The 18,940-nt window shown below is 33.5% G+C and overlaps 2 protein-coding genes across 2 annotated transcripts in view; both read left to right on the plus strand.

Moving 5' to 3' along the window:
- LOC148948041 (uncharacterized) overlaps window positions 1-726 on the plus strand; it is a 92,966-nt gene extending 92,240 nt beyond the window's left edge. Inside the window, exon 7 of the mRNA XM_089096070.1 lies at window positions 547-726. Within this exon, the coding sequence (XP_088952196.1) occupies window positions 547-711 (165 nt within the window). The 3' untranslated portion in view covers window positions 712-726. The remainder of the gene's footprint in view (window positions 1-546) is intronic.
- Window positions 727-1,156: 430 nt separating this feature from the next.
- The window catches only part of LOC148948042 (uncharacterized), a 38,356-nt gene continuing 20,572 nt past the window's right edge, over window positions 1,157-18,940 (plus strand). The window contains exons 1-5 of the mRNA XM_089096071.1: window positions 1,157-1,276; window positions 2,282-2,429; window positions 8,683-8,956; window positions 10,463-10,658; window positions 12,353-12,496. Of these exons, the coding sequence (XP_088952197.1) occupies window positions 1,157-1,276; window positions 2,282-2,429; window positions 8,683-8,956; window positions 10,463-10,658; window positions 12,353-12,496 (882 nt within the window). The remainder of the gene's footprint in view (window positions 1,277-2,281; window positions 2,430-8,682; window positions 8,957-10,462; window positions 10,659-12,352; window positions 12,497-18,940) is intronic.

Genomic DNA, 18,940 nt, shown 5'->3' on the forward strand with positions numbered 1-18,940 from the left:
GTCAGTCAAATGCAGACCTTGCCATAGAGTTTATCCTAAGTTCTTGACAATTCTACAGGGCTTGAATGGTTACACTAGTATGCGAATTACTTACATTATCTGAAAATTAATCTTATTTGTCTATTATATAGATTGTTCTAAATAGTTATCTTGCCTCTCAAAGTCTTCTAAGAAAGGTTGTATATAATTGATTTTGAGGTTCATTTTTAGACTGTTTTATTTAAATTCAAAAACAAAAGCAGAGGAAGTTTTTAATTTCAAATTTTATTTTAATTTTTAATTTCAAAGTTTTAAAAACGGACATTTTTAATTTAAAAATAAATATTGTCTTTAAAATTTACTTTTCATCTTACCCTGATTGTGATATAATGGTTCGGTAAGATGTTTCCACTAGATAAGGAAAAAAATAATACACTTTCTCAAATCAAAGATATATTATTGGCAACTTTTTCGTTCATAACTTTCGTAGTCTATAAGACAGTTTTCTAGACCTGAAAAGACATTTGTAACGCTCTTCTGTTCTGTTTTCGTTCTTCTATGATATAGAATAGTGGAGGAGAACGCTCTCGTACTCCCATTGTCTGTCCTCACGGCTGTGAAATTGCTGACCTCATTCAAGAAGATATAGAAACACATATCAAAGAGTCGTGTTCAGCGTTGCCTATCAACTGTAGCTTAAAAAAATTCGAGTGTGGATTCAAGGTAGAGTAAATTCAGACCAAAATGTACTTATCAAACACACAGAAATATTTATAACATAACATTAATTAATTAATTAATTCGAGTTTTCCAAATTTAATTGCTTTTCTCTTCCTGCTTGTTTTACCTACTAAATATTCTGTTAAGTTACTTTTGAACACTTTCTGAAAACAGATGACTGGGCCACTACATTCTTAAGTTGTTCCAGTATTATTCGTTAAATAACTAAAATAACAAGCCTTATCTAAGGTATGCTTACCATTTCCGTGAATACTTCCATTGATCGAGGCAAATGATCTTTTATCAGCTTCTCTTATATTTCCTGGTTTTTGCAAAATTTCCCACCAATCGCCGTAACGTTTTGTGTTTGAAGAATATCAGGTGTTATAATTTTGCTACATATTTTGCAAAACGGTTACAGAGACGGTTCATTAGTTGTTTGTCAGCAGAGGACAGGATGTATGGTTTGCGTGCTGTTAAGGGCTTGGGTGTTCTGAACGCAGTACATGGGCAGTGGATGATGATTCCAATCATGACCCAGATCCCAAAAACAGCAAGCAAAGAGAAAGCCTTTTTTGTGACTTGTGGAAGTTTTTGTTTGATCAGCTACTGAAGTTGTGGATAAAAATCTTGCATCATGCTATGAAGTTTTGAATTACAAGCTTGAGATGCATTGCATCAGTGGAAAGCCTTTATTCTCTACCTTCCCCTCTCTCAGAGTGAACAAAAGTCTCAAGCAGTTTCTAAAAAAAAAAAAAAAAAAAAAAAAAAATTAAATTAAACAATAAATTTTTGTAATTTGATTACCCATAAATAAGTCCTTAGAAATATTTCTAATCAAATTGGTAAATTTTTGGTTTTCCAGATTACTTCACTAGCTAAAAGACGATTATAGCTTTCCACGCATCTCTGCTTTATATTGGGGTCAGGTATGGCCGTATCCTTTATGTACAGATAAATGTATGCTGAATTAGATGGTTTGTATTTATTTTTTTGCGCTTATCAATTGTTTATGCATAAAGCAAAACTTACCAATCTGAAAAAAAAATATGATAAATTATATACTTACTTAGACTTGGACCTTCTAAACCTAGTGAGGCATATGGCCGGAATGGTTGACCGCCATATCGGGTGATCTTGAGCCAGAGGCTATAGCTCATTGATGGACGGTCGTATAATTCTTTCCTCATCATCAAGTGAACGATTTTGAATTAGCCAATTTCTGATTACAGCCCAATCTTATGTCTGGCGCTATTAAGAGGAGGGAGGGTGGGTTGGTTTGGTAAAATTTGCAACAATGGTAATTATTCTATTTGGAATGTGTTTAAAAGATGCATCGAGTGCTATGCTCGTCTTTTGGCCTGCGAAGTTATCTAGGAAACTGAAAATTTCTCATAAAATCTTATACACCTCTTGCTTGTAACTGCTAAGTTTTATGACTCATTTTACTCACTTCAGTAAAGAGAAGTTTTTCAAGTGTTTTTTTGTTGTGAATAATTTGTGAATCTTATATCTTGTTTATCTTATTGTTTGCATATTATATCTTATTGTTTGCATATTAAAGTTGAATCATTTGCTTTAGGGGACGCAATATATAGTTGAAAAACATGAAGAAGAATTGACGCGCCATCATTTAGGCTTAATGTGCTCATTTGCTGAAAGGCAACAGCAGGAACTTGTAAAGTTACAATCTCAAATTGAGGTGCAAACGAAAGCCAAAAAGGATTCAGGTATGTAACCTATACAAATATCAATTCATCTTTAATCTTTATCTTGACTCCGATTTTTTTTTCTTTAACCGATCATATTAGATGATCAGTTTATACTATTTTTCAACTTTACCTTTTATCTTAAAATTAGACTAAAACTATGAAACCTAAAAACTAAATAAAGAATCTAAAACACTAAAAAAAATTCTTAATAAGCTCTTAATATTGATATATTTGACGTTTATTATTCATTTTAGACTTTTAAGCTTTTGGACTAACACTTTTATTTCTTCTTTCACATTAGTTTAATTTCTTTTAGGTTTGAATCAAAAACATAAATGAAGAAATTCAACTTAAAAATAGATCTATTAAACAGTTCGTGGTAACGAACTATAAGTAAGGAGCGACGCGGCTCAGTAATAACAGAAACTCTAAAAAATAGGGTTTTCATAACTGTATAACCATAACCCCTATAGATTCATCAAAAGAATTGAATTTTTAGGCTGATTTAATATATGTTAAGTTGTTCAAGTTTAATATTACCCATCAAAAGTTACGAACCTTAGAAAATTTGCCCAATTTCTGAAAAATGTGGGAAAACATATCCGAAACGTCAAGCAATTCTAATGAAAATCCCACCATCAGATTCCGTATATTAGAGAATATAATCACAGTAGAGGGTTCAAGCTCCTATATACAAAATTTTGGATTTTCTATTTTTTGCCAGAAGAAAGATCACGGATGGGTGTTTATTTGTTTGTTTTCCCCATTGGTGATCGTATCGAATCAGAGATCCTAGAAGATCAGAAGAGGGCTCATTTGATCAGAAATTACAAGTTCTACTCCCTTTTTTAAGTGGCCAAAAAGATTGAAGGTCAGCTAGCCCCCCTCCTAGCTCCCTCAGTTCTCAAAAATCGTCTGATTAAAATTCTGAAATAGCCATTTTTTTCAACACAGTTGAAAGCTCTAATGACTATGCCTTTGAGGAGAACATGGCCCCCCACACCCCCCGGGGAAAGGGCTCTAGTTTACGAAATTTAGTCGTTATTAAATTTAAATCTTCATGTGTTATTGGGAAGTAAACAAACAGTTTCTATATGGGGGGGGGGGGGGGTCCACGGTGAGAATTCTCTTTGGCGAAGGAAGATATTGTGTTTAAAATATATTTTTTATCTTACCCTGACGGTTATATAACGGTTAATTAGAATGTTTCCACTAGTAAACAAATAAAATATATTTTAAACATTCTTAAATCAAATTTGTTTTTACTGGCAACTTTTTCGTGCATAACTAGAATTGATCTTTAAGACACAGTTTTTTTTTAGATTCAAAAACACCTTTGTAAGACTCTTCTTTTTAGGATACTGGAGGAAAAAGCTTTAGTACAGACATTGTCTGTCCCCACGGCTGTGAAACTACTAACCTCATTAAAGAAGATATAGAAACACATATCAAAGACCAAGGGATGAGGCCAGGGGGTGAGGCAACGTCACTCACAGAAGAATGATTTGATAAGGGGTTATACAGTTTAAGACTACCAAATCAATTGTAAATTGCCAAATTAAGTGTCTCATAAGAATACAGGTTAATAAGTATCTTCTTGGCATATAATACCTGACATTTATCTCCGCGTAACCTGAGCATTTGATGCAAATCAAAATTATTCATGGTGTCGGACGGAATCCTCCGTCCTGAAATGAATAAATATCATCCTCTTTTTTTCTTGATACAAAAAATAGAGTTGTAGACTATACATGTAGGCCATATATAGTTGGTCTTTTACCACTTGTAGGCTATATATACATAATTCCCGAGAACACAAAACCTTTCCAGGTATAACTTAAATCAAATAAAATACTGAAAAGCGTATAAATCTTGGAAGATTAGGCCCATTTTCTTTTAGTCTTAAAGGGAAATACAAGGTACCTTTAAAAATTATTTCCTGTTCTGTTATTAATGCATTGGATCCTATTTCTTGTTGGAGCCAAACAATCAAGCAAGACAATTCAAATACATATTTATTGTCGTTAATAAATGTAGATACATGTGTTCTATAAACAAACAAGGCGGTTTTTTCACATTTTTTTTCTCCTAGAAAGATATTCAGTCTGACAATTGCAATTTATTTTCTACTATTACTTCTTCTTGCTAGTGTTGATTGCCGAAACCTGACAATAGCTATTTTATATCCTCGAATTTCAGAATATTAGAAGGTTAAAAACAGAAATAAAAGAAAAAGTCTTATATTGTTCTTCAATCTAATTTGCTAGTGTCTAGTCAGGACAAATCAAAGTGAAATGTTATTTTAACTTATGATCTGAAGTTAGGAATTACAAATAGCTTTATACTTGCATTTGAATTTATATTGAGATGCATACTAAATCATCACTGACCAAAATAAGGAAAAAAACACTTTTGAAATAAGTTGTGAACTTGCAGTATCAACTACAAGGGATTCAGAGAACAAATTGACAAAGACCATTAAAGAATCATCAAAGGAATCAAATCCTTGCAAAAAAAAAAAAAAAAAAAAATTACTATCAGCGATTTTACTACACTCGTCTTACGACTGCTAGCAACAATTTACAATTATTTACTTGTTAAGGTTTCGAAGGTTTCCAACTAGTCCAGTTAGAATTATATGTTATTTTTTTAACATAATCGGCAACAAAACAGAATCAGAATCAGCTACAAATTTGTCGATCGACATAGTCGGTAGTTCCGTCAAGCCTTTGCTTTACATTTCGTCAACCTCCAAGGTCCAGGTTCCCTTTAAATCCTGACTACTAATACTGTGAGCAATGATTTTGACTCTGTAATCTTTTCTTAAAAAAGACATAAATTTCATAGCTGTCATTTCATTAACTTGACAGTCATGACGTGGATCGTCATGACAAAGACTAAGTTTTCTATTTTCTCTCAGTAACAATCTTTCTTCTAAACGGCGGCAGGATATATCTATTCCTTGTATGTAACAAATATTTTCGTTTTTATATAGATTCGGATAAAATTGTTGGTAATTCGTTGGTATTTTCGTAAAGGTTTCTTCAACACGAACAAAAATACCTATAACAAAAAAGAATAAATAACAGCTAGGCAATAACAATTGGGTGTCCATTTCTTTCGTTTTTTATCAGCAATACCAGCTAACTTACTCAAATGTAAGTGCAGTCTCTCGATGTCTAGGTCGTTTTCAAAGAAGTCTATTGATTTTACAAAATCGGTTTCACTTCTGCTTGCAATAAATTATAAAAACAAGCCTTTTCAACTGAAAGTAAAAAGCAACATGAAGACTTAAACAGAAGAGAAATTATTACTTATATAAGGGGGATTGCCCGCTCCGCAATAAATCAATCTTCATACTAAAATTTTTAATACTTTTAAAAAGCTTTTAAGTCCTTGTGTTTCAGGAGTCGTTCTTAAAAAATTGGGACAAAAACTCAAAGGGAGGGGACAACCCTCTTATAAACATAATTATTTCTGTCCGTTTTTAGTTTTAACGTTGTTCTTTACTATCAGTTGTGAAAACTCATTTTTTCTATATTTCTGATCGTTTCTCAAATAATAGCGGGAATCCAGCTCCCTCAACACAGAAAATCCTACCATGAAAAGTTAGTCTCAAGTAAAATCGCCCCCCCCTACCAGAAACTTCTCCTAGGATAATTCCATCATTGGTGAAAATTCCCCAGAAAACTTCTTCGAAAATATTCCGCCTAAAAAATTCTCCTTAGAATACTTTCATTGAAAAAAAGCCTTAAATTTCTAATTGTTTTTTCAAATCATGCTGAAAAACTCCTTTCTGTTGGAATTTTTTCCCAGAAATCCCCCTTTTCAGTGAAAAATTGCTTCCACAGAAAATTCCCCCATTGGGAATTTCTCCTACAGAAAATTTCCCCATGAAGAACTTCTCCCGCGAAAAAATTTCCCCCATGGAAAAATCTTCCTGACAATTTCCACAGTAGTGACTACTTCCCCAGGAATACCCCCACATTTTAAATTGAGTTAGCAAAGAGAAAATAAGGCCAAATAAATAGAATTTTGTTTAGGAATTCTGGCGAATACCCCCAGCGTGAAATTTTCCCTTGAAATGTGACCCCCTGAAAACTTCCCTCCTTGGAATACCTGCCCCCCACAAAAAAAATGTCCGTAGGTTTTAAAATAATAAATACTATGTGTGAGAAACAAGTAAATTTCGTATCTTATAGCCCCTCTCCCCAAAAAACTACGAGGTGATATAACCCAAAGACATAATACCTATCAACCGACCGTGGAATGAAATCTAATCAAGATTTCTTAATCTTATCAAGATTCTAAGATTGAATTATCAATCTTAGGAATGAAATCTGTAAAAGTATAAAATCTGTATAGTTAAAGTAAAGGAAAATGGTTTGAAGCGCAGGGATTAACCGTCCTAATCTTCCTAACATTTAGCCTAACATAGTGTAATCGCTGTCATTTTCAACAGCTGTTCAATCCCTGTATTTACCTGTGTGAAACTTGAAACAATATCTGGTGCTAGAACTAAAAAAATTCAACTGCCTAGTTTTAAGCTATTCGAAGGGCTAACTTCCCAACCCCTCACCACTGAGTGGTTGAGTAGTAGAAATTATGAAAATCCCGAGCACATATCGGATGTGCCTTCAGGGGAGACAAAGAAATCCTCTTGAGAAGGGTCAGGATCACAGAATTAAACCAAATGGCTTTCTTAAACATTTGGATCGGATGTCTTTTTGGGGAAAAAAGAGCGTAAGAAGGGGACTAGTTGCCACCAAATTTTTTCTGTCACTTAAAAAGGGCACTAGAACTTTTAATTTCTGCCCAAGTGAGGCTCTTCTAGATCTTCTAGGACTATTCGTTCTACACAATTACCAAGGAAAGAAAAAAAGGAGTGAAAAGGGATCTTTATTCTTGAAAAAAAAAATTCACATTTTGGATAGAGAAGTTTAAAGCCTCTAGACTAGGGTTCTCTGATATGCAGAATCGGATAATGCAATTTCCATTTAGAACATTTGAATTTGAAGGGATGTTGTCCCCCTTAACAAAAATCAGGCAAATTCTCTCAGGCTCGTATCTTTTGGTGAATAAAACTGAACTTAGTGAATATTATATATTTGGAATCCGCAGAATGAGCCAATTCTTTTGGTATATCCATTGTTATCTAAATTCCGTTTTCTAGAGGTGCGGTTACTATTCAGTTGAGTCAATCCTTAATTACAGTTCGTTACCATAAACTGTTTGAAAAGCCACCACTTTTGTTCAACTGCAATGACCTGTGTGAGTCTAGTTGGTACAGAGCACTCAGTTATACAAGATTGCACTGTTTCACAAGATTCAATGGGGTTATAAACGCTCTCACAGTGTTTACTTCTGAAATGTCTAATTATATAAATTTTAATTATATAATTGAAAATTTAATTATGTAAATTCGCAAAGTAAGCGCAGCACATATAAGATTCTATCGACACATTCGACACAAAAACCTTACATATGAAATACTAAGCTTTATAAAACTTCTGTAAATACATAAACTTTATTGAAGAAAAAAACCGACAAAATACAATTCAAGGATTGACTTCTCTAGAATATAAATATAGCCTAAAGGAAGCTTAACCAAAAATAAAAAACTAACCCTAGACATGGCTATTCTTTCTTTTTTGGCAGAAAACCACAAAATATTTTTACAACATAACATGTTAAATCCTTTTTAATTGAATTACCGCATAACATAAAACTCTCATTTATGAAATGATTTCTGTTCGTTTTAGTCTACAATGTATATGATATATATGGACAAATAATATATATGAACAGTGAGAAAACTGCGTAAATTGCAGCTCTCTCCCTATGGACTACGGGGAGTCGTGACATCTCCAAAGCCATTGAGTCAAAGCATAGTTTCAACCTTTCAACCTTGCTGAATCAAATGCCTGTCTCAAAATTTTGATCAGATGTTTTTGGACACAAAAAGAGGCCTGGGAGGGGCTAGTTTCACTCCAATTTTTTTATCTCTAAAAAAGGCACTAGATCTTTTGAATTCTTATCAAATAGGAATTTTATCCAAAATCAAATCTAGTATCCCTGATTTGACGCTATCATTCCTGACGAAAAAAAAAAAAAGCATCCATGATCTTTCTACTGGCAAAATTGAAAAAAAGCCACATTTTTACTATACCGAAGCTTGATTATCTTAGTTTTGAGCCAGTTGATTCTCAGCCCCACTTTTGCTGCTTATTCCTGTAGGACTTCCAGCGTGTCAGTCAATTGTTCAATTCAGTCGGTAACGAGAGCAAGATCATTTGCGGAGTCAGCATCCATCAGAACCCGATCTCCAAACTGCAGACCGAAGGGCAGGCTATTTGTAGTTCAAGTCATGACATAGTCTATGGCGCAGTTGATAAGCTCCGGGGCGGCAGCACACCCCTGGTGGACACCGGTTTTGATACCGAATGTCGTGCTCCGTTTGCCGTTGACTTGAATGCAGCTCTTCGTCTTTTTGTAAAGCTTCTCAAACAGCTTGCGGCATTTGTCAGGCATCCCAGTAGATCGAGGTATCAGCCAAAGCGAGTTGCGATCCACCGAGTCAAACGCAACCCTGAAGTCAATAAAGGCTAGGTGGGCTTTTTTCCCGAATTCGTTTGTCTTCTCAATTAGCTGGCGCATCGTAAAGATCTATTCATCAGGGGAGGTCCTGGGCATAAGCCCAGCCTCCTGGACTCTCCTCTTTCTTCGGAGGATATTCGTGCATCTATCCAGCAGGGTCATAGCAAATAGCTTTCCAGGCACTGAAAGAAGCGTTATGCCTCTGTAGTTAGAACAGATTCTTTTGCTCCCCTTTCTCTTCCAGAGGGGCAGGATTATGCCAGCTCGCCAATCCTTCGGGATCCATTCATTGCGCCATACTACAGAGAACAGCATCTGGAGCCAAAGTAGCATAGCTGGACCGATATACTTCAAGAGCTCAGCGGATATCCTGCATATGCCTGCCGCTCTGTTGGTTTTCAAGCGTTTTACTGCTGAGTGGATTTCAACTTCTTCCGAATATCCTTTAAGGAAATCCACTTTTCCAATGTATAATATATATATATATATATATGTATATATATATATATATATATATATATATATATATATATATATATATATATATATATATATATATATATATATATATATATATATATATATATATATATATATATATATATATATATATATATATATATATATATATATATATATATATATATATATATATATATATATATATATATATATATATATATATATATATATATATATATATATATATATATATATATATATATATATATATATATATATATATATATATATATATATATATATATATATATATATATATATATATATATATATATATATATATATATATATATTTACTCTTTCAAATGTCACTGTTGAAACACCAGTAACAAACTATTAGCGCTAAGGTGTACCTACTTTCAAAACAACCTCGGTCACTAAGTAATTGGTGTTGAGGGGGATGGTTGCCTTTCAACGCTTTGCATAGTCCCTTCACCATGCCCTGGAAGTTTAAATTAAGGATCTCATCCGTTCTTGAGATACTACTGACGCCTTTTAGACAACCAGCAATCACAGTGTTTGGTTTTGTTGAAGATTCCCTTCAATGTTCCTTAAACGTATCACCTTAAAGATTTTTCTTCTTTATTTGAGTCATTTTATCGAGCCATAAAAGAAGCTATTCTTAGCATTTGTAAAGTACCACCTTCTAATCATAGGTCTAAAATGATTGCTCCTCTAAACCCACGGATGATGTCCAGACTTCTCAAAAGCTAGAGAAGGAAAAATCATCTCTGGAGAGCTTATAAATGCTTTACACTTTCAGCGAGTGCTACTTGTCTTTGTCAATTAAAGATCTACCGGAACATATATAATTTCTTGTGTAGGAAAGCCAAATCTCTCTATTATCTAAATAATTTTGCTGCTTGAGGCAATGATATTCGTAAAACTTGGAAGCTAATAAATTCTCTACTTAAACCCGGTTTTCAATCTAGTTCTTTGCCTGTGAGTCTGGTCATTAGTGATGATACTGTAGAGGGTGAGCTCAATGTCCAAGAGGCATTCACTTCATTCTTCGCTAGCATTGGTGAGATTATGGCTTCTACAGTTTCTTTGTCTCAGCCTAAACCGGACTTTAGATCTAACCTTGGACCGTCTTGTGTTAAGTCTATGTTTCTAGAGCCAGGAACAGTAAGGGCAATTACTAAAATTGTTAATGACTAGAAAAACTCGTCATCATCTGGGCCAGATTCGATTCCTACTAAGGTAGTTAAATCTATTCTTCCTTCAATAGTTTTGCCTCTATCTAAACTTGTTAATCTTTCATTTAAATTTAGTGTTTTTCCAGATGCTCTCAAACGGTCTCAGATTATTGTTCTATAAAGGTGGACCAACAAATGATCCAGCAAATTATCGACTAATTTCAATTTTATCAGTATTTAGTAAATATTTGAAAAGGCATTGTTTTCTCGTCTCCTTACTTTTCTAAAATCTAAAAAATTTCTTCATGATTTTCAATTTAGTTTCCGAATGAGGCACTCCATTGAACATGCCTGTATAACCCTTTTGAATTTTATATATTCTGCATTGGATTCAGGATTAATTCCGGCTGCTATATTCCTGGATATTTGTAAGGCATTCTACTCCTTAACCCATGAATTTCTTCTATCGAAGATGTCTCATTTTGGCATTAGGGGTAATATATTTTCTTGGTTTCAGTCTTTATTGAAATGATAAGTTAATTTCTGTTGATCTACTTTTCTGTTCGCTCTCGCAAGTGAATTTTGGCGTCCCTCAGGGATCAACTTTAGAGCCTGTGCTATTTTGATTTATGCAAATGATCTTTTTTATGTAATAAAAAAACTAGTAATTACTGTAGACTTTGTCATCCTAAGCCTTCCCTAGCCCATAGTGCTAATTTATGCATATATACATAGTGCATGAATTAGCTCAAAGGTGCCACTCATTTGGTTTGTTCAAAATAATTTTTAAAACTCTTTGGCTTCTTAGAAGTTATTTTATCTATTTATTTAAATATATATATATATATATATATATATATATATATATATATATATATATATATATATATATATATATATATATATATATATATATATATATATATATATATATATATATATATATATATATATATATATATATATATATATATATATATATATATATATATATATATATATATATATAAAAAAAATATATATATATATATATATATATATATATATATATATATATATATATATATATATATATATATATATATATATATATATATATATATATATATATATATATATATATATATATATATATATATATATATATATATATATATATATATATATATATATATATATATATATATATATACATATATATATATATGTATATATACAAGGGCTGTGGTGCATGGCACCCCTGGAGGTATAGCTGTTAGATCTTTTGAATTTTTGAAAAATTTACTGTTTCAAAACTTTGATCAGTGTTGAGGGGTGCAAGGCGTTCAAAAACGACGAAGGAGATAGTCCCTTTTGATTATTTTCAGACATCCAACTTAAAATGCCCAAAACGTTTCAACCTAATACTCTTTGCATTTCCTGAGATAATGCCAATGCACCCCTTTTTTCCATCAGCGTGCACATAAGTGGGTTTTGATTTTGCACAACACCTCCTGAAAGTTCCTACCTTTTGAGCCTTTTTAGAGGCCCAAAATAAAAACGTCCCTTTTCCAAATAACAAACCCCACGAGTAAGAGTTGCGAAGCTTCTATGACTTAAAGGCCTTGCCAAAGGGGCTGTGGAAGAGGGGGTCATTTCATCTCCGGAAGTATAGTTGGTTGACCTTCAGACTATCTTTTTAAGGAAAGTGATGTATCTGTATATCTGAAACCAGTGACGGCTAGTGAATTACGTACCACATTGTGGAACATGAGAAATAATGCTTCGGGTGCTGACTTCCTTTCATTGCGTGTACTTAAGTATGTTTTCCGGAAAATATGCGACCAGGTTTGTGTTCTATTTAATATGTGCCTAAAATTTTCTTGAGAATAAAAAGTATTTTAGTAAAACTCAGTTTGGATTCCGTAAAGCAACGTCGACAGATCAAGCGCTTCTTTTTCTCAGGACTTTTGTGAACGATGCTCTGGACCAAGGGTGGAAAGTTGCATCTGTTTTTTTGGACATTGTGAAAGCCTATGATGCCGTGGACCATGGCATTGTTCTGGCGAAGCTGAAGAATTGTGGTTTTCGAGGTATGTTTTATCGTCTATTGGAATCTTTTCTCCAAGAGCGAAAACAGTTTGTCAGTGCTGGTGAAATCAAATCGCAAGTTAAAAGTGTTGAATTCGGTGTCCCTCAAGGGTCTGTTTTGGGGCCACTACTGTTTCTTATATATATTGATGACCTGCGAAATGCTATCAATGGACTGTCTTTTGATTTAAAATGTAGTGATACTGGAGCATCAAAATCTATTTTGCCTTAAATCTATTTGCCTATTTTTGCTGATGACACGCATCTAACTGTTGCTACAAAAACCGGATAAATGCTTATACAGAATCTTCAGACTGGCATGTTAAACATTGAAAAATGGATGAGGGTTAACATACTTCAGCTAAACCATGCAAAATCCCATTTTGTAATGTATGGGAAAAGTAGCAATTACTACCCTTGGATTTTGAAAATACAGTTCGGTGAAAATATTCTGCCTCGGGAAGTTTCGACAAAGTATCAAGGGGTGATTGTTGATGAGTGCCTTAACTTCAAAGAGCCCATTTCATGTGTTAGTGGCAAAGTTGCAAGAAATGTTGGGATGATGAAGAAACTGAAGCACTTTTTTCCAAAAGATAGTATGAGATTGCTTTATTTTTGTTTTGTTCACCCATACCTTCTATATGGCTGTCTTGTTTGGTCAAGTGCGTTTTTAACTCGCCTGCGTCCCTTAGAAGTTTACAAAATAATGCCCTACGTGTTTGAACTGGAGATAATCATAATATGTCTGTTAGACATAGATATAATCAAGTAAATATATTACCGATTGCTGGATTATTCCATTTTTATAATGCACTTTTTATGTTTAAATATACACATGCGTTATTACCTGAGTGTTTTAGAGAAATGTTTACCAGTGGTGTTAATTTTCATAATTACTCGACTAGAGAATCAACACTAGTTCGGCGACCTCAGGTTATTACAAAACGATCCGTTTTTTCCATAAGACATGTTGGCCCTCGGGTGTGGGAACCATTACCTCAGGCTATTTCAACAATTGATGAGCTAAATGAATTTCGCAGTAAACTAAAAGGACAGTGTTTGTCTACATATGAGTTTTAATCCTTGCTGAGTGAATTTTCTCTCGAGTGATTTTGATACTTTTTTTGGGGAGGGCGACGAGGAGGTAGAATTGAAGATTGATTTTTAATTTTATGATTATCCAATTAAGATTATCCAATTAGGTCGTGAAATTTTTAGAAATTAATTTATTTCGTTTATTTTTATTTATTTATTTTATTATTATTTATTTTTTTGCCCTGTTTTTTTTTGGGGGGGGGGGCTAAGGATGGCTGGTAGTAATTGTGTATGTAGGGTTTTGTAAAGGGTGATGTCTGCCCATACAAGTTTAATAAAATTCGGGTTTTGTTGTTAATGTGTTTTGTTTTTTTTAATAAAACCCTTTTTTCTTTCTCTCTCTCTCTTCAACAAGATATACATTTCAAAGTTTTGATAAGATGTCTTTGGGGGGAGCTTAATAAAAAGTACATGCCAGGAGACGGGAAAGATCATAGCCTTCTGATCACTTGTGACTCTTAAAAAGGGTAGTAGAGCTTTCAAATTCCAATCGAATGAGTCTCTTCAAGGGTTTCTACGACCACCCCTTCCATACGAAGTGGATCTGGGAATGAAATAACCAATAAATAGCCAAATAATAAATTGAAGTCTTATGGCTCTTTACTATAGTTATAACTAAAGCGAGGCCTCGGATAACAGGATGATTTCTTTTAGTTTGGACTTATCACCACTATATCATGAGAGAAACAACAATAAACAGAAACAGAGACCAAATAGAAAACAAAGAGAGTAATGTCCTATGATTCAGTGCTTAAGAATGTGCTGCAGTTCTCATTTATTTTTATGACATATTTTCAAACGCGATTCACATTGTTTCTTAGATGTATGCAAAATAAGGAAGCCAAATAACCTCACTTTTTCGTTGCTGTATTTCCGTTGTTTGTTTCTGAACTATAGTCAAGTTTTTTAGTCAAATTTTGAGCAAAAAAGATGAACTTGACCAGTTCTTTTGTATGAAATTTTAAGTCAGTACGATGACTGACTTTAAAAAAAAAGTTAACTATTTATTTGTCTGTTTTAAAAAAGCGCAGAAACCACTTAAAAGTCACCTTAGTAGAATTTGATTCAATTTTTTAATGCGCCAAAACATCATTTTCACAAGCCTTGACAGACAAAGTGGCTTGGTGACAAGAAAAAAAAACAATACACTGAGTCCACGTAACTATTAACTTGGTCAGCGCTACGGCACTGCCTATGCTATCAAGCCAGTAAAAACAAGGACAGTTATGGGTCAAGACATTTCTTTTAGATGTAAATTATTGATATATCTGTGCGAAAAAAGCGCAAAATGTAACCCCTTGATGTAACCAGTATGCCTTGTGCAATGTATCATCATCTTTACTAATACTTAACAAATTAATTCAAATGCTAACTTCATCTACTATTTTTAACTGTGTTCTAACTCTTGCATTAAATATAATATTGATATTCGGCTCTGTTTATCGCATACTCGGATTGGGAGAGTTACAAATAGATCACTAAAATCCAATTGATTTCTGCAAAAAAGTTAATAAACTTCTAGTGCCCGAAGTTTCAGTCCACATAGTAATGAGTTTTATGTTCCTACTGTTGGGTGAAAAATTCATTCTGGCTTTAAATGCCCCTTTTATTGTTTATCACCACAGTACAGCTACCAGTAATCCAAAAAGCAACATACTTTCCATACAACCCTTCAACAATCATGCATTCGAATGATTTAAATTTATCTATGAAAGAGGATTGGATCACCTTTTATTCCTTTTTTATAATTTTATCACGGTATTTTTCTTGATTATTTGATAAAGCCATGAAAATATTTGTGCAAAAGAATCCGTTAAATCAAAACATTGAAACAAGAGGTTACATAGATCGCAGAAAGCAAAGCAAAATCAGAACGGCTAAAAATGAACTATTACAAATATATATTGGGCATATAAATCATATCTGTTGTAAATTAAAAGGGGAGCAAGCGAAGATTTCAAAAGAGGAGCAGAGAAATGCAAGAAACCTAGGTGCCACAAAATCTTTATTTGCTGAAACACATCATATTACAGCTTGTTAGTAAGCCAGAAACAGAGTTTTTATTGTTAGACCAGTGCAATACAAGATGATGACTTTGAATTGAACGGGATGATCAGTCTGCTACGTTCTTACACCTCCTGGCTGATAATTAGTTTTTCATCAAGAGATGGTAAATATGTAAAAGAGGATCAAGGAAGCAGCAGAGTGCCAGAAAATAAATCATCATCAACTCAGTGAGATCGTTTTGACAATTTATCAATCAGTTGAGATCTTTCGTTTCTCGACAGACGATTACTATTTTATCAAGAGGCGCTAGACAATATGCAAAAAGAGGAGTAATGAAACAGCTGAGCGCCACAGAAAGTTATCATCTACTCTTGCTAATTGTTTGACAACAATCAGCTAAGTTGAAGTGATGTTTTTCAATATCTACAGAATCTTAAAACCTAGGGTTTTTCTACAGGTCCAAAGCCAAACCCGATAAACAAAGTTCTCCAAGAAGCAAAATAAATTTATAAGTAACCTGAAGAAAATAGAATTCTAATTTTCTAGGCTCTTAATAGTTTTTCATCGGCCTTAAAAGCAATAATTTTTTGTACAGAATCACAACTCTTGGAAAAAAAAGAAGAAGAAGTAAGCTCAGCTTTCACTGTTTTTGACCCTTAGTGATCCAAATGATGCACTATCTTTCATTTTCACTCACCAATCTGCTAAAATCTTGCACTTTTCGACAGATAATTACTTTTTCATTAAGAGGAGCTGGTAAAAATGTCAATTGAGGAGGAAAGTAACAACAAATTGTCAGAAAGTCATCTTCTACTTCGTATGATCATTTGACAAGTAAATCAATATCTAAACTTTTCGACTAACAGTAATTTTTTCGTCAAAAAGAGAGCTGGCACATATGATCAATAGGGGCAAGTGAACAGCAGAATGCTAGAGAAAGTCATGATATTTTCTGTATGATCGTTTGACAATGACAACCATTATTCACATATCAATCTGTTAAGATCTTAGCCTAAAAAAAAAAAAATTGACAGAAAAAGATCCTTTTCCTTTGAAAACTTGAGGACTAATCTTTATTCTTTGGCTATTTTATCATAAAAAAAATTTCGTTGTGCTCTGCCATAACTGAGGAATGAACCGGAAGGGGAAAAAAGGACGAATTAAGATTTGCCTCATAATTGAATTCAAAATTCAATTGAACTGAAACTGATATTCTTGGAATGAACTAGAATTACACTGAACAGTAAGGCCAAAGAGAAAACAAAGTTTATATAAATTACCCATTATACTTGACTCTTAATGTATCCCGTAGAATATATCGAAATCAAATAATTAAGAATAAAAGAATAAAAAGTAATCTGAATACATTGTGCATTTTAACAAGAAACAAAAAAAGAAACAGCAATTTTGGCAATATCCAAATCAAGTCGTTTAAGTGGTTTGAGAGGGAGGTAGCAACATTCTTGATTGTAAATGTTGATTATTCTTGTAATATTAGCTTTCGGCTGTGCTGTTGCTGATTTTAGAAAAAACTAAAAACACTTTTAAAAATACAACTCTTTTTTTAAAATGCAAATCACACTCCGGCCTTTGAAATATTTGGAAGAGAGAGAAAGCAGCCCTAATGAAACTCGTGATAATTTATGTTTATCTTCAATTAAGCTTGATTATTTGTTTCAATTTTTGTTCGGTTTCAGATTTTCAGATTCAGATTTTATTCACCAATAAATACAGAATGAAATACAATACGCTTATTCCTCCTCGAAAGGCTCCATGGCCAAGGATACAAGGGGGATACAAAAAAATACAATATAAGCAACAACAAAAAAAAGGGAGAACAATATCCAAATAACATATAAGATTCAAAAGAGAACATACCTGAGGCCTGGGAGTCAAAGCGCAGAGAAGACAAACCTTACACCATGAAATAAACACTCAGGGGACACCAACTCTTCAGAGGAAAAGAAAAAAATAAAAAAATAAAAATTTTATTCTGTTTGATTCTTAACTAAATGATCCTTAAGAATACTTTTAAAAGTCCCAAACGAGTAGCATATCTGTGTTGAAGAAGGTAAAGAATTCCAAACCTGTTGACAAGTAGTGAGGGTATTGAAATCTGATCGCATAGTAGGGGCAGCAGGAATGCAGATATTATATGAAGAACGAAGGCTATATGGAGCTGAATCAGAAATAAACACAGGATTTTTTTTGAAGAGATTTTTAAAGATTGCCATGAAGCTGATGAAAGACCAAAGAAGCACAAGAAAGAATGTAAAAAGACTATAGATTTAAGGATGGCGTTGGTGAGAAACGGTTGGTGTCGATAATCAGACGCCGTGCTTTATTATGCGTGACAGAAAGTGACTACAATGTAGAAGGAAAAGTCGACATCCATACCATGGGGCAATAAAAAACATATGATTGGACAAGGCAGAAAAAAGAAGCTTCAGAATAGATCCAGGAAATGTGTCTCCAAGTTTTCGAATGATACCCAAAATCCGTGAGACCTTAACCCTAATCATGGCTATATGCTTTCAAAATGAAAGGTTCTCATCAAGCAAGTTACTAAAAAACCAAGACTACCCAATTCTCTGGTCTAAACAAAGAGCCTTTTGAAAAATGAAGGTGTGTAAGCTGAGGGAAACACACGCCAATTCGAGAAAGAATAAGAAAATGTGACTTACCAACATTCATGGCCACGTAATTTGCATCAAACAATAAAATAATTTTCGATTACTGCCACAAGGTTAGACTTGATATCATATTCTATCTTCCCAAGGGTCCCAATAGTGGTGTCATCAGCAAATGCAACACAAAAGAAGTAGTTCATTAGAAGTAGTATTGGAACACGAAGAAACATTGGGATGACACAGCTTGCAGCATACCAGAGGTCTGGTGTTTTTGACTGCCGAAATCAGATCATTAACATAAATGAGAAATAAAACGAGGCCAAGAACAGATCCCTCAGGGACGCCATAATCTACTTCAGAAGGGTTTCAGAAAAGCTGATCAATTGAAATAAGCCTACCAGAAAGATATGATTTAAACCAAGAAAAAGCATTTGATCTTATACCAATATACGATAATTTCCAAAGAGGA

Source organism: Artemia sp. Qi Xiang Cuo, chromosome 10 (genome assembly GCF_049724085.1).
Source record: "Artemia sp. Qi Xiang Cuo chromosome 10, ASM4972408v1, whole genome shotgun sequence".
Taxonomy (NCBI): Eukaryota; Metazoa; Arthropoda; class Branchiopoda; order Anostraca; family Artemiidae; genus Artemia; species Artemia sp. Qi Xiang Cuo.